Source organism: Chrysemys picta, chromosome 2 (assembly GCF_011386835.1).
Source record: "Chrysemys picta bellii isolate R12L10 chromosome 2, ASM1138683v2, whole genome shotgun sequence".
Lineage (NCBI taxonomy): Eukaryota > Metazoa > Chordata > Testudines > Emydidae > Chrysemys > Chrysemys picta.
Window position 1 is genome coordinate 163,725,798 of NC_088792.1, and position 22,566 is coordinate 163,748,363.

The window sequence follows — 22,566 nt, forward strand, 5'->3', positions numbered from 1 at the left end:
GAAGAAATTGAAGGCAGGGCTGCTGGCCATTCCGCTGGCATCTGCATGTATGGGCAGTAGCAGCTGTGTTGACTACTGTGTGGGAGGAGGAGAGGAAATAATTTGAAACCCCCTCCCCCAGGCCATTATCAGAAAGAGCACCCAGGAGACACAGGAAAGGCCGCGCTACGGAGCCAGGTTTTGCAGAGCAGACTGCGGGAGCCACCTGGGTCAAATTTTCAGGACAACAGCACTACAGTGGGGACTGTAACTGACACAAGTGAACATAACAGAGGCCACAGGGCACTTGGCATTGGCAACAGGGGCGGCTTTCCTACAAGGCGGGGGGAGGGTCTAAGCTATCAGAGAGGAGCGAGAGGCTGGCTGAAGTTCGTTCAGCCAACTATTGCACTCCTTTCCAAGGCAGTTCCTTGGGAACACGAACACACACACACACACACACACACACACACACACACACACACCCGCAGCTGCTGCACACCCCAGACCTGCATGACAGCCATTCAAAGGAGGGGAGAGGACTCTTGTATCCACGGCTGGAACGGAGGGGCATGGCTAGGGAGGAGGCAGAACATAGTTACCTACAGGGAACTTGCGGTTTGCTTTGGGAACATGCCTCGGGATCTTACATCAGAGCATGAAGGGGTGGACCCTCAGCTGAGGTAACTAAGGGGGCAGGCAGAGCTGACTCCGAGCAGAGAAGTGCCTGCCTATTTGATCACCAATATTTCCAAACGAAGTCCAGGGTCCCACAGGATGTCTCCCCTGCAACCACTGACCCAGCCTGACCTGCTTATCTTGCCAGCCCTGTGCAGATCACAATGCAGCGTGGTCTTCCTGCACCACCATTCAGAGGTTCAAGCCAAGGATTTGATCCTTTTTATTGAAGGCCAGATCCTTAAACCGCTTTCTGACGGCCTAGGATGCAGTAAGCAAAGGCCCTGCTTAAAACCATCTAGTGAGTCAAACTTTACCCATTCCCATTCTAGGTCTCCCTCTCTCCTGGCTTCACACCAGCTACCTGTATCACAGTGCTAATGCTCGGCCAGCAGAGATCGTCCCCATGCATTCTTGACACACGTTCCTACTGTTCTACTAGTCCACACAGCGTGTATACATCTCCCTGTACTGACATTGCTAGGATGGCAACATACATATAAGGTGCATCTCTTTATCTACTGGAAACTGCAGTGTCTGGAGATCGCATTGGCTGCAGGTCAGAGGAGGTGACTTGCGAGTCATTGCCAGCATCAACTACAGGCCATCTTTTGCTACAGCACAGGAAATGACAAGCACCCTAGTGCAACGGAGACATGCGCCTTCTCTGATGGGCTTATTTTTGGTTACGAATGGACATAGGATTTTTCCATAATGTCTATTGGATTTATTTGGAATTAAACCAATAGGGCTTGGTAGATATTCTCCCGCCCCGTTAAATTCTGTGGGGTTTTAGAGTGATATTTTTAATAAGGTTCCCAAGTCAGTCTTTAGCTCTTTATCAAAATTTCACAGGAGTATCCAGAAAACACACACCTCTTAACAGAGGTTGAGAATCTTTCTACAGGACTTTTCCATAAGGGGATGTTGCTTAGATTAGAGTTTGCTCCACACTCGGCCTTATCAGCAACCTTTAATCATGTTTACTCAGATCCACTGGCCACTGGACAGTGAGAAATCTAGGCCCAGGACAAAGGTTCAGTACCTCTGGATTCCAGGGAAAATGCTTCACTTACTCAGCACATTATCAGTGTGCTTATTTGATGCTTCCTATGGCAGGGCCAGCACCCAGATAGAGTCTGAACCTTCTCTTATGCAGTAGGTTTTACTCTCCCAGACTGAGGCCGAGTTCATATGTCTAATGATGGAGAATAACAACAAAAACGAGGAGAAACCATTGCTTTTTACTTTAAGAAGATTTCATCTCTCTGAAGATTATGGCTTCCTTCTTCCAAATCCTCTGGTAGGGACTCTCTCTATACGAGACATTCATATCAAGGGAAATACAACACTTTCCAACAGAAGGGTTGGTGGGCAGTTTTCTTATTCTATAGCAATAGCTTATAATTGAATCATTTACTAATATTTATACACAAATACAATTTGTTTTTTGCTTAAATATTTTAACAAATTAAATAGAGGACAAGATTCTAATTCTTAAAAAGCAATAAAAGTGCCAGGAGCAAGCTGTGAGGAGAGGGGAAATGAAACCTGCACTTGACACCAAAGAATTGATCTTCTATTTACAGATTTTTAGTCAGTCTGAGTACAGGGGAGAGAGTGAGCTTTAGAATACAGACTTTCAGCTTTAATCCTTTTTAAAAAATGACAGCAAATTATAAATGGTACTCCTTGAGCAGAAGCTTGCAGGGATGCCGAGAAATCAATTCAAGATTATGCAAGTAAAACGTTGAGAAACATGATACAGACAGGGAAGTTAAACAAGTGTAGTTTAATATCCAATAGCTTGTGTTTAAATCACAGTGCCAGCACTTAAAAGGCCCAATACTACAAAATTCTAATACTAATTGCTGACAACCCCACTGGCTTCACCTGCTCAGAACCTTGCAGGATCGGACCCTTAAAGTTATTGTATTTACAGTCACTAGGATGGTAACTGACATTCCAGTTCCTTCCCTGGAAAAAGACCATGTTCTGCAGATAGCGAAATGCCAGAACAGCAGGATTGATTGCCCTCTGCACACACTGAGACAGCACATTAGGAAAGACATGGACAAATTGGAGAGAAAAGCAACAGAAATGATAAAAGGTTTAGAAAACCTGACTTACGAGGAAAGATTAAAAAAAACAAGACACACCAGACAAACAAACAAAAACACACACATCCTGGCCATATTTGCTTTTGAGAAAAGAAGGCTGAGGGGAGACAACAGTCTTCACATATTTGAAGGGCTGTCATAAAGGGGATGGGGATCATCTGTTCTCCATGTCCACCAAAGAAAGGTGGAGAACTAATGGGCTCAAACTGCAGCAAGGGAGATGTAGTTAGAAGGTTATTCCGAATATCTAACCTACAAGGATAGTTAAGCTCCAATGATGGGGATTGTACAACCTCCCTATTCTAGAGTTTTTTAAGAACAGTTTGGACAAAATACCTATCAGAGATGGTCTAGCTTTACTTGGTCCTGCCTCAGCGCAGTGGCCTGGACTTAGAGGTCCCTTCCAACCCTATGTTTCTATGAACACCCACTCCCCTTTGGAGTCTCTCAGATGAACCGAGTACTGGAACCAAAGAGTCCCGGGTAGTCACAGTGGTGCTATTTAAGGCGATTACCAGACTGCGAAATGGTTATAAATGTTGGTGCATAGTTGTATCCAACTTGTGATAAAAATCACAATTCTCACGCTATTCAGGGTTGTTATTAAAGTCCCAGTGGTGCGATTACATGGCTAGCTACACCTCTCCCTGGTTCCTGGTCTCGGACTGCACCTCTTCAGATATCAGCCTCAGGCCTCTCTCTCTCTCTCGGGGCGGAGTTCCATAATTCTCCCCCTTTTAGACCAAGCCCTGAGCGATATACCCTGCATATCAACCATGCCTAGCCTGCAGGTCGGACTAGGTTTGGCACATGCAGTTCTTTCCTTTGGGAGTCTGAGCCTCGTGGGGATTACTGGGACCAGACAATACTGTTCAGAAGGCTGTCTGTCTATTTTGCAACCAGAACAAAGCCTTTAGAGAAAAGGGATTTTAAAGAGAGTCTCTACCTGTCTATCTTACCAAAAGGCTTACTATCCCCAAGCAGACCTCATTTCTTCAGGCACATCAACGGGTCCTACGTATCAGTCTGGTTCCACCCAGACAAACAAACAACCACTCCCCCCTCAGACTCCCTTTTTAAACTGCCACGGCCCTTTTGATCTTTTGGTTTCCAGGCTTTGGCCCTGCTCATCAAAACCCGTTTTGTAAGATGCCTGGAGCCAGGATGAACAGTCTTCAAAAGTTAATAGTTCAACCATCATCTCTCAAGAACCCTCAAGTGTTTACCAAGGGGTGGATTATCTTGAGCCATTCAGTTTCCTTACAGTCCTCCTCATTAATCTAAACCGATGTAGTCATCAGTAATATCCCAGTAACTAGGTCAATATACATGGTTCACCAATTATTACAGAGCAGTTCCATTTCCCTCACGTGCTGCTCTCAGAGACATGTTACTACACAAGAATCTGTCATTAAAACAACAGCAACAAAAGCTTTGCAGAGTAAGTCTGAACAAGTGACCCCTATAAAAGCTAAAAAAATCAGAAACCAAATAAAAACCATGAGATTTCTTAAAATATTGGGTTCTTTGTAAGTCACCTGGGGCCTGACTCAGCTTTTGAATGCTTGGGGTTTTTCAATACTGTGTTAGCTGAGGCGTTGAACGTGTCACAGCCAAGCAGCTCCCAATGCAGGGATTGCTGCCTGCTTGGGTCTGTTCTTTGTCTGTATTGCAGAGAATGACTGGTCTAGAGCCAAGCTACAATATGCTGCGATGGTAATGGAATCATCATAATTATGTACAGTCACTAAAAGTGGCACCCTTGGTGTGTGCATCTCTGCGGGGAAGGAATTCTATTCTCCCTGCAGGGACTGTGCTTGTGTCTGTTTGGAAAGTGCTCAGCAATACCAGAAAATAAACAATTCAGTTCAAGCCAGATCCCCTGCCCCATCTGCTCGTTGCAGGCCCCGAAACATCACAAAAGTACTTTCAGCAGCAGCAGCTCATTTTCTTCCCCTTTTGGCACATAAGAGATAATGTAAAAGTTCCACACCCATCCCCAGAGATAAGACATCCTGAAAGTCTTGTGCACCATAATGGCTGGGCAGACACACCAGAGGGGTTGGATTTTTCAGGGAGCTCAGCTGAGCTGAGTGGTAGTTTCAGATGCTGGCTAACCTGAGCTCGGTAGTGTAGCCAAATTGCTACTCCGTTTTTCATGCAATTCTCTTTGCTATTCCCGAATAAAGCCTCACTCCCAGGAGAGGAGTGAGAAACCTAAGAAAATGACTCCATTTGTGCTAAACACACAACAAAAAAAGTCTCAATTCTAATTTAATGGAGATTGAAGGGACTGACATTGGGGGAATCCTAAAATAGCCCTATACCCCCCCACTGGCACCATGGGGGAACACCCCTCCCTGCATGCTGGGCACCTCCACAATACACTCCCTACTTTGCATCTGTGTTTTAAATACCATCAACCGTCCTTGAATGAAGGGGGAAAAGAAGCTCATTTAAACGGATTGCAAGTCAGCTAGTACTAGGGTGACCAGACAGCAAATGTGAAAAATCGGGACGGGGGTGGGGGTAAATAGGAGCCTATATAAGAAAAAGACCCCAAAATCGGGACTGTCCCTATAAAATCGGGACATCTGGTCACCCTAGCTAGTACCGTGCTGTCTGGGTCCTCGCTGCAGTGAAGACGGAAATGCCTTAGAATCTGGGGAAGGCAGAAGTAATGGGAGTGATGTTGGGCAGTGTCAGGAAATGAGCCTGTCCTCTCCTTTAACTTGCCTGTGATCACTGGGATCACCGGAGGCAAAGAGGTGAGAGAACAAGCGATTTGTTTCACATCAGTTATCACTGGGTCATTACAGTGGCATTTTTAAAAGCAGAAAAAACTCCATTAAATCTTCGTCCTGCTCAGATCCCACACCAGGAAATAGCCACTTAGTTTACATTGATCCCAGATAAAATATAAAAGCCATGTGGCCCCGAAGGGAATTGTTCTTCATGAAAAATCAGTGGATACAAAATACAGTGAAAGGATCAGGATTTTCCAGTTGAAGAAAGGCGGCTTTATTGTTTCCCCACAGAAATAGGGGACACACACACACACACACACACACACACACACACACACACCACTGCTCTTTTTAAGCACCACAGCATTTAACATGAAGAAAGAGGACACAGGCTAATAATTAGCCAGATATTGCCTGATGATGCACTGTGCAAGTATCCAGACACTCCTCAATTCCCTGTTACTCCACTCTTGGATTCCCTGAACATGCAGTTCTACCAGTCATGCCCATCAATCCCACCCCGCAGTCCTGCCTGCTACGTCAGTCACACCACCCTGAACTCTGCGGATGCCCCTTGTTCCTGCCCCATAGCATCCATCACTACCCCAATCATGAACTTGCTCATCAAATTAGGGGTCAATGGGGAGATACAGCCAATGACTTTATTGCACCAGTTCCTAACAGAATTGTTTGAGGATTTAAGGCCTTTTGTCTGTTCTAGAGCGAACTCCCTGCTCCCTATGGGCCTTGGATGGAGATTGCCAACAACCTGCCTCACCTGATCCAGAGCCATCAGCTCCGTTCACAAGTGTACAAGGTGCCTATTTAACCCTCTGCTTGAATTCAAGATTCTTGGGGATTAACCTCAAGTTAATATTGGTGCCAGTCACCTCCGCACCTGCAGAACTGGAGCCTCATCTTCAAACAAAGCTAAAAACAAACATTTAAGAAAACATAGATCCCGATGTATCGGGATTAAAAAACCAAAAGGAGGAGAAAAGTTTAAAAAAAAAGACACAACAACAACAAAAGCCACCCACAGCTTCTCTTATACAGTGTGTAATACAGAGAGAATTCCTTCAGATGTCACTAGAGGTAAAGCACAAAGACGGGCCAGGACTCATCATTTCAGCTAGAAAGCAAATAGGTTTTGGAGTTAATCATAACATGGAACTATTCCAGATTCCTCCATCTAGAGCTTTGCTACAGCACCTTTAATCTCAAATTAGCTCTGATTTTTTTTTTTTTTTTTAAAAGACCAGATCTGAGAGGGAAGAACACCTTTCTTCAAAGCTGCTCTAAAACTGTGGTTCTCAACCAGGGGTACTCAGAGGTCTCCCAGGGGGTACATCAATTTACCTAGCTATTTGCCTAGTTTAACAACAGGGCTACATAAAAAAGCACTGGTGAAGTCAGTACAAATTAAAAAATTCAGACGATGACTTTATACTACTCTATATTATACACTGAAATGTAAGTACAATATTTATATTCCAGTTGGTTTATTTTGTAACTATATGGTAAAAAATGAGAAAAATAAGCAATTTCAGTAATAGTGTGCTGTGACATTTTTGTATTTTTAGGTCTGATTTTGTAAGCAAGTAGTTTTTAAGTGAGGTGAAACTGGGGGTACGCAAGAGAGACTCCTCAAAGGGGTACAGTAGTCTGGAAAGGATGAGAGCCATTGCTCTAAAAAGACCAGGGGCTTACCATATAGTAGTGCTACAACTGAGAAGTTCCATCAGTGTAATAAGCCGTATTATAAGGCAGAAAAGAGAAGGCTGAGCAGAGCAGAGAAACCGTTTGTGTGGAAGATGGCAAGGATATTTCACAGATGTGACAGCACAGGGATGGGCATCAGGATGCCTGGGTCCTGTTCTGAGCTCAGACTTTGACTTGTTTTGTGATGGAGAGCAAATTACTTTGCTTTGGGGCCTCAGTTTATGGGAGGAGAATATCTCCCCAGGGCACTGGGAGTTGGCCGAGTGCATTGAGATCTTTGGTGGTGTTAATTTTTAACACTCTAAAATGCCTTATTCACATGTTTCTCGTTGGCAGATGCCCCAGCTGAGCAGTCAGCATCTCAAAGGGCACCGAGAGCTACACTTGGCCCACCTTGCACTCAGCTTTATCACGATGGGGTTCGTCTGGCAAGAAGGAGAGGAGGGAACCGTCAAGGTAAAAGCAGCACCAAACGGGTTATTTGCTTTTTGAAGCCATGAAGATTTTGCTCTTTTCAGATTAATGCCACCAGAATAGGCAGCAGAATGGCCCCCTTCAGGTAAAATGTTTGTACCTGCAGAGAGCTGGAGAGTCCATGCCGAGCTGGGAACTGCTTGTGCTATTGCCAGCTACAAAGTTCTGAACTTACCTGACATCAGTCAGCATCTATAGCAAATTGCAGCTTGAGGGTTTGTCTTCTACACTGCAGAAAAAGGAACGGTCTTACCTTGGGTTAAAATGGCAGCAAAGACATGAGAACTCGGCTTTTCACTCAGGTTGGCAGCTTGAGTTCAAACCCCAGCTTCCCTGTAGGCTTTAACTTTAACCCAGATTGCTGGGTCTTCCTTGCTACTTCAACCCGAGTTAAGAACACTCCTTTTCTTGCAGCGTAGATGTACTCTTGGTGTCTGAGACCAGGGTGCCCCCGGTGCCCTGCAGACGAGGAGCCTGCTACATTTAACATTCCAAGTGGATCATTTTCAGAAGAAAATGAATAAGCACAAGTTTGTGTCTTCCAGCTTCTGCCACGAAACCTTGCTGTTCCCTACTGGGAGATCTCTCAGATGCTGGGACTGCCTCCTATCCTGGTTCACGCAGATTTTGTGCTAGCGAACTGGAAGAAAAAGAATCTTAATGGGTAAATGCAAGAACAATGAAATCTACATCTGGACAGAGTGAAATCGAGTTGTTAAAGTGGTTCTGTTAGGTATCAAATCAGCACAAATGCAACCATTGGTCAATCTAGCAGGAAGGTTTAAGACCATTTTTGTCCATTTAGATTTAGATTTTAGCTCTGACATTTTGATAATCCTTTAAAATACTCCCTGTCCTACTCCGTTCTGAGCCTGGCTAGCATGAAGGATAAATATTCCCTACAAAGATCTTTTCAGGTTTGGTGGGAGAGTTCAGCTCTGTGTCAATTGAGGGGGGTTGTGGTGTGCGCATACAGGAAAACAGGAGTCAACACCACATTACTGTTAACATCAGTGTTAGGACAAAAATCTCATTCTGAAGCGTACACACACACACACACACACACACACACACACACGCACCCACCCCCGTCTTTGGTAATAGATTCCATTTCTATATAGTGATTTGTTATTCCTGTTTCCTTTTCTTGCACATTTGCTGTCAACACCCGAAACTCCTGCAGGCCTTTGGAAATTGAGTAAGTATCTAATATGCTTATTTATTTAACTGTATTAGCTTTGTTTCAATTCAATTATTTGCTCCATCACCTCAGGGCTCTTTTTAGTTTACATCTGTCTCCTGCTACATGAGCACAACGTAACAGCTCACTCTTGGGCAGAGGAATTCCAGTGCCACATAGCAGCAGCTCGGTGGCCTCTATGTGACCCCACATAGGTATGGATGGTGGAGACGATGGACTCGGCACATTGGGTGCATGGAGGGTGCTGAGCTCCTTTGAAAAAAATCAGACCCTACATGCCCCAGCATGCATTGCCCCACTTCGATCTAAGGGGCCGGCAGTGGGACGTATGCGCCACTTGCAATTTGCACAGGAGGCAGGTGCTGCCATCTGCAATGCAGACGTCTTCCACTCTGACTACCCAAAGACTTGGGCATGTTAGGTGGGTTCTCAGTGTGTGGCATCCTCTCCCAAATCCGGATGTGGTGGCTGGGGAAGGGGATAAAGAGGAGGAAGGTATTTTATATCCCCACACTGCTACCTAACCAGCAGCAATATTTGTAGCGTACTCGAGCCTGCCCAAAGCTAGGGCAAACACCACTTGTGTTGCAGGGTCTGGCTAGAACCTGGCTGCACTTCAGAGCAATGAAGGAGCATGAAGGGCCAGTTAGTCTCATTCCTAGAATTTGTGTGTTTCAATCTCCACATGTTATGTGATTTCAAAATTATCCTCCTTAAAGGAATCTGGACACTATCTTTTCACTGCCTGGCGGAGAGAGTTTGAGAGGATTCATTCTAGTTACTCTCCTTGTTGAGAAGGCAGCAGCGCCTGGGGTTAAGGTACAGTACAACTCATACAGCGCCCTCCTGGGTGGACAAACATTTCTCTCTTAATGCTTTACGACTCTGGATGCAATTCACTCAGATCTGCAGACATAGGCAAAGCGGACAGGAGGTCACGGGTATCAGCGGGATGGCCTGTTGTCAAAAGTGTCTTTTTTTCCCCCCCCCAAACAAAGGGTGGTCTGCCCTGCAGTCAGTCAACACAATCCAATCTGAGTCAGATTTATTAGGAATTAAACAGAAGATAAAGATGAAGGGTCACGTGTTCCAGCCTGGCCCAGATCTGTAGTACCCCAGCCTGACAAATGGCCGCTCCCCTGGAAGAGGAGGGGCGGCTGTTCTCAGAAGACACAGGCTTCTTTGTTAGCAGTCTTGGCAGAGAACTACATGGCCTAGCAGGTGTTTCCCAGGGGGAAGGTTCTCTCTGTGTTTGTGTAGAACGTACATATACGGATGCTTGCACTGCTACTGCCCATGCTCCCCCTGTGCTGTCGATTAACAGAGACGGTCACAAACACGTCCATGGAGACCAGTGTCTGCCACTACTCAGGAAGTCACTTGTGCAATCCTGTATTGGGCGCACTGATGGGCACACAACCCCCATCTCTCCTGTGGTTTGGTTTGGGAGATCTCGTCCCAGCATCTGCAGGGTTTCAGGGGTTGGAATTCAGAACCATCTGCACGATGGCAATTTGCTTAGGTTTCTCTTACCATGGCAAGGTGAGAAAGCCCTGCCAGGTGAACTCAGAATGAGCCAATAAGATAAGGAGAGCTGGTCCCAATGGAAGAGAAGGGGCAGTGTGCCCAGAGGCACACCGAGGGCACATAAACCCGCATTTCTCCAGTAGATCACAGCTCTTCCACTGTTCTCTTACAGGCCGTTGTTCAGGCAGGTAATGCCATCCTGCAGCCTGACAAAGAGGCCCTGCATAAGGCCCTGCAAGAGATGGCAAAGGCCATTAAAGAGATGACTGATGCTTTGAAACGGATGCACGGTAATAATACTTCTTCACACTTAAAGGTCTTTAGATCACTGCACAAGCATGAATTCATTGGGGTACAGGAGCAGAAATACATTTGCACTCAGAGTATAGTATCAGGGGGTAGCCGTGTTAGTCTGTATCCACAAACACAACAAGGAGTCCTCCGGTGGCACCTTCAAGACTAACAGATTTATTTGGGCATAAATTCTCGTGGGTTAAAAACCCACTTCTTCAGATGCATGGAGTGAAGATTACAGATGCAGGCACTGTTATACTGACACATGAAGAGAAGGGAGTTACCGCACACGTGGAGAACCAGTGTTGACAGGGCCAATACAGTCAGGGTCCATGTAGTCCACTCCCAATAATTGAGGTGGTGGTGTCAATTCCAGGAGAGGAAAAGTTGCTTCTGTAATGAGCCAGCCACTCCCAGTCCTTCTTCAAGCCCAAATTAATGGTGTTAAATTTGTTACTCCCCAGCAACTACACACCACTCCACAGAAACACCAACCCAGGAACCAAACCCTGTAACAAGCCTCGTTGCCTACTCTATCCCCATGTCTACTCTAGCGACACCATCAGAGGACCCAACCACATCAGCCACACCATCACAGGGTCATTCACCTGCACATCTACCAATGCAATATATGGCATCATGTGCCAGCAATGCCCCTCTGCCATGTACATTGGCCAAACCAGACAGTTTCTACGCAAAAAGCATAAATGGACACAAATCGGATATCAGGACTAGTAACATACAAAAGCCAGTAGGAGAACACTTCAATCTCCCTGGACATTCTATAACTGATTTACAAGTAGCCATACTTGAACAAAAACAAAAAAAAACCCCACACCACTTCAAAAACAGACTTCAAAGAGAAACTGCAGAACTAAAATTCATTTGCAAATTTAACACCATTAATTTGGGCTTGAATAGGGACTGGGAGTGGCTGGCTCATTACAGAAGCAACTTTCCCCTCTCTTGGTATTGATACCTCCTCCTCAATTATTGGGAGTGGACTATTGTATTGGCCCTGTCAACAGTGGTTCTCCACTTGTGAGGTAACTCCCTTCTCTCCATGTGTCATTATAACAGTGCCTGCATCTGTAATCTTCACTCCATGCATCTGAAGAAGTGGGTTTTTAACCCACGAGAATTTATGCCCAAATAAATCTGTTAGTCTTTAAGGTGCCACCGGACTCAGAGTATAAAGACTCTAGGCAGGGACAGGGCTGCAGGTATCATGGCTTGGAGAAAATCAAATATAAGACAGATATTCCCAGGACACTGCAGGGATGTGTGTGCGCATGTATGGCTCAGCAAGAGTCCTGAATAAAATCAAGTGAGTTTTGTGAGACAATCAGAGCAGCAACACTGAAAAGCCTCTCACTGCTCTTCAACTCCCCTCTGATTCCAGAGCAGCTCAGACCAGCCTTGCTTAGCTGGAGCGAAGGGCTAGGCTGGTGTCTGTCCCCTGGCATGGAAATAGGTGAATTCCAGAGGAGTGAATGCTTAATGCTAACATGGCACTGTCTACCCAGGGACCTCAAATCACTTCCCTACACAGGTTTTACTAAGCTCTGTGAAGCAGATGACTATTTTACAGAAAGGGGCTCCATGGAGCACACACAGCTACAGTTAATTGTCTGAGATACTGCAGCTAGGTAGGGCCCAAACCAGGATTGTCCCTACGGTGGACAACGTGGCCCTCTTTATGAGAGTCCCCCTGGTCTAAGTGTGAGAGGAGTTCGGGCTGCACCTCTTATTACACATCCTTATAAATGACCAGTTATTTTTATACAACAGCTCCTGGCTTTACCAGATGTTCATGCCCCCGCCTCTCCATTATGGAGATTCAAGTACAGCGGGGGGTAATGTTAGCCACACTGACCTCTTAACCCTCTGTGATTCTCTGCTGTCACCAGCGGGCTGCAAATCAGACTTTGCCAGCAGCAGCGTGATCCTGCACTGACAAGGAACACAGACAGGCATAGACACTGCGATGCGTTGGTTTCAAGTGAAGTTACCTTGACGTGCTTAGGTCGGGAGAGCACGTTTGCTGCACGGAACACATTTGAAATGTGCTCAGACACCCACGGTGACAGACAGAACTAAATGGGTCCCACAGTATTCTTGCCAGCAAGTTAAAGAAGTATGGGCTGGATAAATGGTCTATAAGGTGGATAGAAAGCTGGCTAGATCGTCGGGTTCAACAAGTAGTGATCAATGGCTCCATGTCTAGTTGGCAGCCCGTATCAAGCGGAGTGCCTCAAGGGTCGTTCCTGAGTCTGGTTTTGTTCAATATCTTCACTAATGATCTGGAGGATGGCATGGATTGCCCCTCAACAAGTTTGCAGAGGACACTAAACTAGGTGGAGTGGTAGATACGCTGGAGGGTAGGGATAGGATACAGAGGGACCTAGACAAATTGGAGGATTGGGCCAAAAGAAATCTGATGAGGTTCAACAAGGACAAGTGCAGAGTCCTGCACTTAGGACGGAAAAATCCCATGCACTGCTATAGACTAGGGACTGAGTGGCTGGCAGCAGTTCTGCAGAAAAGGACCTAGGGATTACAGTAGACAAGAAGCTGGATACGAGTTGACAGTGTGCCCTTGTCGCCAAGAAGGCTAACAACATTTTGGGCTGTATAAATAGGGGCATTGCCAGCAGATGGAGGGATGTGATCATTCCCCTCTATTCGACATTGGTGAGGCCTCATCTGGGAGTTCTGTGTCCAGTTTTGGGCCCCATACTAGACGAAGGATGTGGAAAAATTGGAAAGAGTCCAGCGGAGGGCAACAAAAATGATTAGGGGGCTGGAGCACATGACTTATGAGGAGAGGCTGAGGGAACTGGGATTGTTTAGTCTGCAGAAGAGAAGGATGAGGGGGGATTTTATAGCTGCTGTCAAATTACCCAAAGGGGGGGGTTCTAAAGAAGATGGATCTAGACTGTTTTCAGTGGTACCAGATGAAAGAACAAGGAGTAATGATCTCAAGTTGCAGTGGGGGAGGTTTAGGCTGGATATTAGGGAAAAAACTTTTTCCACTAAGAGGGTGGTGAAGCACTAGAATGGGTTACCTAGGGAGGTGGTGGAATCTCCTTCCTTAGAGGTTTTTAAGGTCAGGCTTGACAAAGTCCTGGCTGGGATGATTTAGTTGGGGATTGGTACTGCTTTGAGCAGGGGTTTGGACTAAATGGTCTGAGGTCCCTTCCAATCCTGATATTCTAGGATATGGGGGAAACGTGCCCTTGAGAGCATTTACAGCTCTCAGCCAGCAGGAGCCAAGGCAGCGGGATGGTACTGAAGTCTCAGGAGTACGGCAGAGCCAGCATCACAGCGTCAAGGAAGAATCCATACAGCAATATGAGCAACAGCCCAAGCTACTGAGCTCTTGGCCAGAGACAGCTTAATTCTGCTTCATCAGCCAATCACGTGGTGCAACAGCTTGCAGTACCTGGAGTTCCATTATTTCAAGTGAATGTTCAGTGCCATGAATGAAGCTTACGGGAGCATTAAAGGGGCCAGGTCACATTTTGGAGGGGGACGGTGGCAGCACACAGCATTCCAGCCTCCTCCGCAAGTTGTTTTTCTAAAGATTCAGGGCATTTCTCACTCAGACTGAGAAGGAAGTGATGGGAGATGCGGGAAGGCTGATGCAGATGTAACTAACTGCCATTGGCTTGGAGTAACATCACAATTTGATTTCTTTCCTAGATTATGTGGATCCAGCAATATTTTATGCCGTGATCCGGATCTTTCTGTCTGGGTAAGTACAAGGTGCCCATTTCCCTCTGGAACGATCATGTCAGCAATTCCCAAGGGTAGAGAAGAGGCTGTTGGAGGAAGGCAGCCCTAATGTAGGTACATTGGGTGCCACAGTCTCTCTCGTGTGGCAGGGATAACTCGGGTTATAGTGAGTGACGCCCTTGTGCCTAGGCACGAGGAGAAGAGACCTCTCTTTTGGAAAGGGAATGTTTAGTTTGCTTTATCCATGTTGGGCCAGCCCAACGCATGGGCTGAAGATATCACAGGGACTCAGGTGTGTTCCACCATGCCCCAATCCCAAACTTCTCATATATGGAGACAGTGGTCACAGGAACCTGGATCAGCAAGAGAGCACAGCACAATGGCTGGTCAGAGTTCCTCTTCTGCCTTTCCCCATGATCTGTCCCTGCCTTTCAAAAGACCAACCCTCCCCCCGACCCCTGGTGTTCTCTGCACCATGAACATTGTTAGTATCAATCATACGGAAACGGATCATGAAGAGTTCTTAACACAGCTAGCAACCCTGGGAGATGGGTGGTTTTTTGTTGGACACATTGTTAATTATTTGTACTGCCTCAGAGCCCTAGTCATGGAACAGGACCCCATTGTCCCACTGAACAAAACAACAGTCCCTGCCCCAAAGAGATTACAGTCTAAGTACTTTCAGCTCTCTCTTCCTGACCTTGTGCTATATAGTCTCTATAGACATTGCTGGAAGGTCAGTAGGTCTCTTCTGCTAAATGCGGTTCTCCATGGAATCACATTAACAAATTACCTTGCCACTGTTTTAAACAGGATGCTGCTCATTAACAGAAAGAAAAAAAAACAAATCAAACCAAAAAAAACCCACCACCACTCGTCTGTGTAAAGCAAAGAGATAGATCTCAGAAATAATTGAAGTTTCATTCAAAACGCCTTTGTCATGCCAGATCCTCACTTGGAGAGCTCAGAACTCTCAAAGTTACTCTAATACCAGTATTATTTTTGGGTTGCTAATTTTCATTTTGTAACAGGTTTCAGTGTTCCTGCGTGTCAAGGCCTGCTGCATCTTAAATTTTCTTCAGTTTTCCATCTAAACTGACCTTGTCTTGAAGGTTGGCAGCCTGAAAATACAGGCCTTTTAAACTCTGTTCTGTTATAAACTGCACAGGACTGGAGGTTACTATAAATGTATTTCTGGGAGAGCTAAAAATAACTGAAGGTTTGATGATAAAACTATTTTGCCTCTTAGATTTGTATAACAGCTGTTCCTGGAAGTTAAAGTAAAGGGGAGGGTCAGCCCCAGACAGACACCTAACTGAAACCTCCAAAATTGCAACCTTTCAGTAACATAAACAGCTAAATACATACATTCTTCAGAAGCCAGGAGATATTTTCACGGCACAGCAGAGTTATTTCCAAAATCCTGCTTCCTGCCCCTGCCCCTTTCCATTCAGAGCTTTCAGCCATTTGTAAAAATGGATGCATAAAGCAAACATTGCAGGGTTTGAATCAGTGGTGGAAAAAGCACATCAGGTCAGGAAAAACCACGACTAGCCACTTGATTGGTTTGCTCAAGACTAGTGTTTTTTGTGAGGGTAGGGGAATTACATCACATAAAGGTAAAACCCTGCACTCCATTACAGGAAATGGAGGTTGTCCCTACTCTGTATCCAGAGGAATCATTATGCTAAGGAAAGGCGACAAAGAAAAAACCCAAAAACAAAAAACAAACAAAAACTTTTAGGACTTAGTAATATCTGCCTCAAATGCTCTCCTAACCCAGAAGATCTGAGAATAATACAGCAATGTTATTTTGCTATTTTCCTTTTAGCAAAATCAAACAACACAAGTGTCCCAGCAACAGTGATGGGGTTTGGGGTGATACCACTACAATTGGTCCTGCTTTGAGCAGGGGGTTGGACTAAATGACCTCCTGAGGTCCCTTCCAACCCTGATATTCTATGAAATTCGTTTTCAGGTGACAGAGCATGTATGCTTTCCACTACCATGATTCACACTATCGCATAGTCAAGCCTGGTGCTTTATAGGAAAACAAGACAGGCCCCTGGTGCAAGGAATGTAGGAGGAGATTCCAGACACAAAGTGCAGCTAGGTTTCCAGCTCCCCATTGAAAGTCAGTGACGGGGCGGGTTAGATAGGAGCTTAACTATCCTTTGGCTCTTTTAATAATCCCCCCTTGCCGTCTAGTCTAACAGGCATGACTTTTCAATATTCAATGCTGAGGAAGAGTTGTTTAGAAAATTTTAGCTCATAGCAAACCTGTAAGCTCTGCACTATAAATTAAAAGGAGAATTTGAGAGAGATTACCAGGGAGAGAGGTTGGTTTCAAAACCATGGATTGATCACCATTATGCAGCAGTCCAGGGGCTACTACAATGAACCAGCATGCTCTTGGTGTCTGAGACAATTAAGGTTACATTTTAAGACCACTACACAGTCATTTGAGAGTAACCGCCCTGGAGGTTAATGAGAATTGAGTGCCCAATCCCTGCATATTACCTTGAGAGCTTGCTCCTTGCAATTATGTGTTCTGTTGCTGAGGAATACACACACACACACACACACACTTTAAAAAGCCATACCCCTTTTAATTCCTAAAGAACTACACAGAATGGAATTAAACTCTTGGCTCCTGGGATTTTATCTTGATAAAATGCTTTACCACCATACTGGTCACTGCCAAAATATCATTTTATGTAAATCCTGTTTCAATAGAGACCCTTCCCCCCCACTACACTGTGGCCCTGCGCAAGTGTTCTGCTTCTTCTGAGTATTCCAGGCAGCCGAGAAAATCCGAGCTGTCGTCATTCTGCTTGATGCGATTGTTAACAAAGGGCTTAAAATAGGCATTGTTGATCTCATGAGCATCTTCAACATCTGGCTACAGAAGGTTCTAAATGATAGTTTACAAACAAGCGCACAGCATGAGCGTCATTAGATACACACACAGCGCTCTTCTACCCAGAGCACATTTTCCGCAGCATTTAACCCAGCAGATGACGACACAGGTCTGGGTGGCGTACAAGGATTATTGCAGCGGTCTTTGATGGCTCATCCCCAGTACCATCACCTATTTCTCCTGGTGAATTTTCTTGAGATGGGATAGATGGGTTATATTTTTAAATACAAGGGAAAAAAATCAGTATTGGTGCTGTTGGTTTGTTGTATTCATTATTCATACAGCACAACAGTCGAGCATATCACTTTACAGAAAAATGGCAGGTCCCTAATCTGATTCGCTGCAGTCTGCATTACACTGCCATGGCATGGGATGACAAAGACAGGATGGGGAAGGGAAGTATCCGAGGACGAGGCATGAAAGGAACTTGTTGTTACATATGCATCTTATGTTCAGTTTCTTCCAGTGTAATATATTAACATTTGAGGACTTGACTTGAAATGAGGGTTAGCCCCGAGATGATGTATGAGTCCTACCGAGGAGTCTTACTCCATCTAGCCTGTGTAGGGTTCTTAGCTCACGGAAGCACCATTTCTTACTGCCTTGCATTCTCGTTAAGATGGAAAGATAACCCAGCAATGCCAGGAGGGCTGATATATGAAGGAGTTTCTGATGAGCCTATGTCATATTCTGGAGGGAGCGCAGCACAGAGCACAGTACTTCATGCCTTTGATGAGTTATTAACAATTCGTCATAGCAAGGAAAGCAGTAAGTCAAACAACACTTTGCTTATTTGTTTAAACGAATGACTGTGGCTCTGTATCAGGTATATTTATGAATGGATAAAGCTTTGTGTAAATCAGACTGTCTCAAAATCTACCTGCTTCTGTGTCAGCTGGGAAGAAATCCTTCCACAATGTATTGAAGGGAACGTCTATTAAACCCAGGTTCTGGCAGCCCCATTACCAAATCCCAAAGGCATGCCCTAATTAATAGAATAATTCAAACCAAAACAGGTCTGTCTAGGTTATATATGGACACTGCACTGGCAGGAAGTGCAAGACTTCAGAGGCTGCCAGTAACATCAACTTACCCCCATGTACACACTTTAGAGGGCCGACGAGGGGGGGGGGGGGAAGCCAGTACAAATTACTGGGGCTCAGTGGTCCGGAAGGGGGCCCGGGGCCTAGCTTCTCCCCCCCCCCCCCCACCTCGTCGGCCCTGTTTAGCCGGTCCGCCCTTGCTGGGGGGCCCGAAATTTTTTTTTTCCCCCACCGGGGCCTGAACCTGCTCTTGGCGGCCCTGTTTATAATTAGCCTAACTAGGAACTGAAACGAGGACATGTGGGCGAGGAGTGGCCATTGGCTTTGGGGTTAAATATGTAACCTTAGTGGTGCACTGCGAGGGGGGGGGGGGGAAGGGGTTCTTTTCACATTCCATTTATTCCTATTCTAGTGAAAGGAGATAAAGGGGGAGGGGAAGCAAAGCTGCCTGTACATGTTGTTAATAAAGGGCTTGATGCATGACTTCATGTCCCTGCCTCATGGAGATAAACAGGATGCATGAGGAATGAGGAGCAGCAGCAAAGATGGAAAAGTAATTTACACATGCTGGAGGTTTCTGCTGCGCCCGTTTCAGTGAGACACGAACACTGTCCCAGCAGTAGATCCTCAACCTCAGAAGGCAGACTAGGAAATGCACCTTAGGTATAAGCCACCCCTTGCAGAGTGCCACCACAAGTCGGGTTTAAGCCCTCCTTCGAGGAGAGCAGTGGTGCATCGGCCTCGGGCTGAATTTCACCCACAGGACCTGAAACTCTTGGATTAGTTTTCTAGCTGTGTTACCAAATCACAGTGTGCCCCTGGCCTCAGTTTCCCCACGTGTAGAATGGAGATGCTGAGGCTTTCCAACCTTGCAAAGCACTATGAAGCCTGCTACCAGAGTGAAGCATTAATTATTAAAGAGAGCAGAGTTTTACTAGAGACTTTTCTAAAGTCTGAGCAGATTTGAGCTGAATATGCTCAAAGTGATTTTTCATTGGCTTATATCTGAACTATAAATAGGGCCTCTTACAAACAGGCTCATGCTGAAAACCGCAATTTATATTGATCATTTTAAAAAACAAGGCACTGAAATATTTTTAATTCTCTTGATTATTTTTTCCCCCAGTTACACAGATATACCATGAAAGAACATAAAGAATGGAAAGGGATAGTGTTTTAGTCTTAAGCAAGGCTAAATGAACTACAGTATCTCTCCAGATTTATTGCATGCACTTGGTTTATTAGGGATATTTTTTTCTTGGTATCAGAGCAAATATTACTCATTGGGGATATTTAGCCGCATGCATTTGTGAAGAGAGACCATATTACATTAAGTGTCTCTTGTGTACTTTTAATTTGAGTAGAGTTGCAACAGGATCGATATGATGGATTCAGTAAGGTGCCACTGATTAATAGCCTCCAGGCCTGGAAAAGTTGTCTCCAATTGCCCTCTTAGGATATAGAGCAAGTCACCATCACTGCTACCATCAAGGGACAGAGACTCAGGCACTACCTTCCCTACCAAGATCTGTGGCTACCGGGAAGCAATGGATTGGAGTTCTGGGTGCAGTTGGGAATATGGGCTTGTTTTCTATGCGTGGGATCTGCAGGCAAATCTGACTTAGGTCACAAATGCAAAAGTGCTGGGTGGGTTTCAATCTAATCCCTTATTGATCCATGTCAATTCTCCACAGCTAGTATTCTGTGCTCTGACAGGTCAGTGAGTGCTTGGCAGGGTATTTTGAGGAAAATCAGGAGAGCACCTGTCAGCAGCACTCTAGAACTAATCACAGTGGGCTAGAGGTTATGCAAATTCCAATATTAAAGTATTCCCTGGGCATTGTCAAGATTCGCTTTAACAATTAATAGCTCCCCCTTCCCATCTTTGGCTAAGTGATTCACCTCTTCCTTTGTTGCTCTTTTGCAGCTGCATTTCTCCACCGGATGAGGGATTACATGCCACCCCACCACAGGGCCTTCATAGAAGAAATCCAGTCTGCCCCTTCACTGAAGCAACATATACTGTCCTCTGGAAATGAAAAGCTGCGCATAGCTTACAACCAATGTGTGTCCGTTCTGGCAGACTTGAGAACCTACCACATTGCTATTGTCACCAAGTTCATCATCACAGCAGCCGCTAATGCCAAAGCCAAGAAAGGAAAGGAAAGCCACTGGGTGGGCAGCCTTCAGATTAACCCGCCTTCGTCGTTACAAGAGAGGGGCACCGGTGGCTCAGGCATCCTGAGCTTCTTGAAGAGCGTCAGGGACACGACGAGAGCAGGGATAATATAGTGTTAAACGCTGTCGTGCCACATGCGTTTTACTAGGGACGAGAGGAGTGCGCAAGCTTAAGACCAAACGAGCTTTTTTTTTTAATCCTGGCACAGGCGCAAACGCAAGTATCTGGCTGGGATCACCCCAGTTGAAAGGTCCATCTTCAGTAGAGCATCCTATGCCCCATTTCTATGAACACACAAAAGACATTCAATATTGGGAATAAGCGAACGCTGGGGTGATTCACTAGAAGAAAACCATTGCCCATCTGATGCATGGGGTATGTCTACACAGGGATAAAAGACCTGTGGCGCGGCGCAGCTGGCCCAGGTCAGCTGACTCAGACTTGTGGGGCTAAACATCGCCGTGTAGACGTTCAGCTTGGGACTGACCCGAATGTCTACACAGCAAATGTTTAGCCCCGCAAGCCTGAGTCAGCTGACCTGAGCCAGCCACAGGTTTTTTATCCCTGTGTGGACTTCCCCTTTGCTTCACCTTCATTCAGACAGGAAGCTGCAGAACTTTCCTGCAGCTTAGCAGCCTGGCAGATCCAAAGGCAAGAAGTCCCTCCCATGATGAGCACATTGTGACAAGAGTCACAGGTGGCCTGAGGTGGCTGCTGGTGGGGGCTAAGAGAGAGACTCAAAAATTCAGGCCAGTTATGTTGGAGCTTGAATACAGATTAAGGGGTCCAAGTATTAGGCCCCCAGTTCTGAGAAAGGTGGTCACTATTCCAAACTAACATTCATCCTGAACGGTCTCTTAATACTAGCAAGTGCTTGAGCAGCATGGAAGCTTTCCTACCCACTCTCAGGCTGCCAGCAACATTCCTTTTCACCCCTTGGCTCAGCAGGAGCAGGAGCTTCAACAATACCGATTGTAATAATCATAAAAACAGATCCATGGCCTCCTTTGCTGGGGGAAGCCAGTCCAGACTGCGCGGCTCAGAAGAATAAGGGGGGGCATCTCTGACCTTAAACTATGAATCTCTAAGGATTTTTTTTTTCTGGTAGAATTGATAAATGTTACAAGACTGTCTGTCAAAGGGAGCAGAGTATCCGGGTTTATAAGAAGCTTAAGATATGGAGCAAATGTGGCACCCGTTAAAAGGCTCAGAAAGCAGCACTTCTTGGTAGTTCACTGCTCTCTGGGTACGATCAGCCCATAGGAGCCTGTTCTGGCACAAAGTGGGGGTAAGCACACATCCTGCCAGTGCTTTAGGTGCAATCTCCGTGGAAGCAGATGGCACTGGCGTCCTGCCTCTTCCCTGCTCCCGGAGTTGTAGTTAAAGGTCAGTTGCATTAAATTGCTTAATAAAAATCAGGATTATTAAAAATATTTTTTCCTTCAAGCTCCTCATTTATTTACTGTTACTGCAAAGAAGGGTGTTACAGATAAGGGAAGCAGTAAGTCCCTTCGCTTGTGAAGTCACTGAGAAACCCAAGTCTGCCACAAGAGCAGAGGGGACTCAGTTCTCCTTGATAAAGGAGCGTGGCAATTCTCCCTGGGGTTCCCAAAGGGGCCTTGCGAAATCTGACTTTCAGTGGAAGTTGGACACAGGACTCGAAAGTCCTGATCTCCATGGACCTATAGTCTCATTTGCTAATTTCAGCTCTGGTCCAGCAAATGGATTCTTGCATCCATGAAACAACCCACTGGCTTTGTTGGCCTCTCCACAGGACAACAGAGTCCACTCGCATGGGTCCATCTGCACTGTCTACTGCACCAGGGATGTCATAATCTGTCACCCTCCATCATTCAGATCGAGTTTAGTGTTTATCGTATCCCTTCTCTGCCCACCACGCCAGGCTCAGTCCCTTTGCTTTCCTCCTCCCACTGCCACCACCTT

The 22,566-nt window shown here is 45.7% G+C and overlaps 1 protein-coding gene and 1 long non-coding RNA gene across 5 annotated transcripts in view; one reads left to right on the forward strand and one right to left on the reverse strand.

The window, feature by feature from the left end:
• LOC135981580 (uncharacterized) overlaps positions 1 to 22,566 on the reverse strand; it is a 116,162-nt gene that overhangs the window by 83,666 nt on the left and 9,930 nt on the right. The gene's annotated exons all lie outside the window — the stretch shown is intronic.
• LOC101943538 (indoleamine 2,3-dioxygenase 2) lies at positions 1,702 to 22,068 on the forward strand. Of its 4 annotated transcripts, XM_005286558.4 has the most exons (10): positions 1,704 to 1,960; positions 6,246 to 6,341; positions 7,583 to 7,702; positions 8,266 to 8,384; positions 8,904 to 8,918; positions 9,641 to 9,740; positions 10,621 to 10,738; positions 14,448 to 14,499; positions 18,020 to 18,168; positions 20,371 to 22,068. In XM_005286558.4, the coding sequence occupies exons 1-10, from the start codon at positions 1,859 to 1,861 to the stop codon at positions 20,733 to 20,735; spliced, it is 1,236 nt and encodes a 411-aa protein (XP_005286615.3). In that variant the 5' UTR covers positions 1,704 to 1,858; the 3' UTR covers positions 20,736 to 22,068. The 4 variants fall into 4 exon arrangements, with proteins under 4 accessions (XP_065440791.1, XP_005286615.3, XP_065440792.1 ...); XM_065584719.1 differs by lacking the exon at positions 6,246 to 6,341 and having other exon boundaries at positions 1,702 to 1,960; XM_065584720.1 differs by lacking the exons at positions 1,704 to 1,960; positions 6,246 to 6,341 and adding an exon at positions 6,381 to 6,619.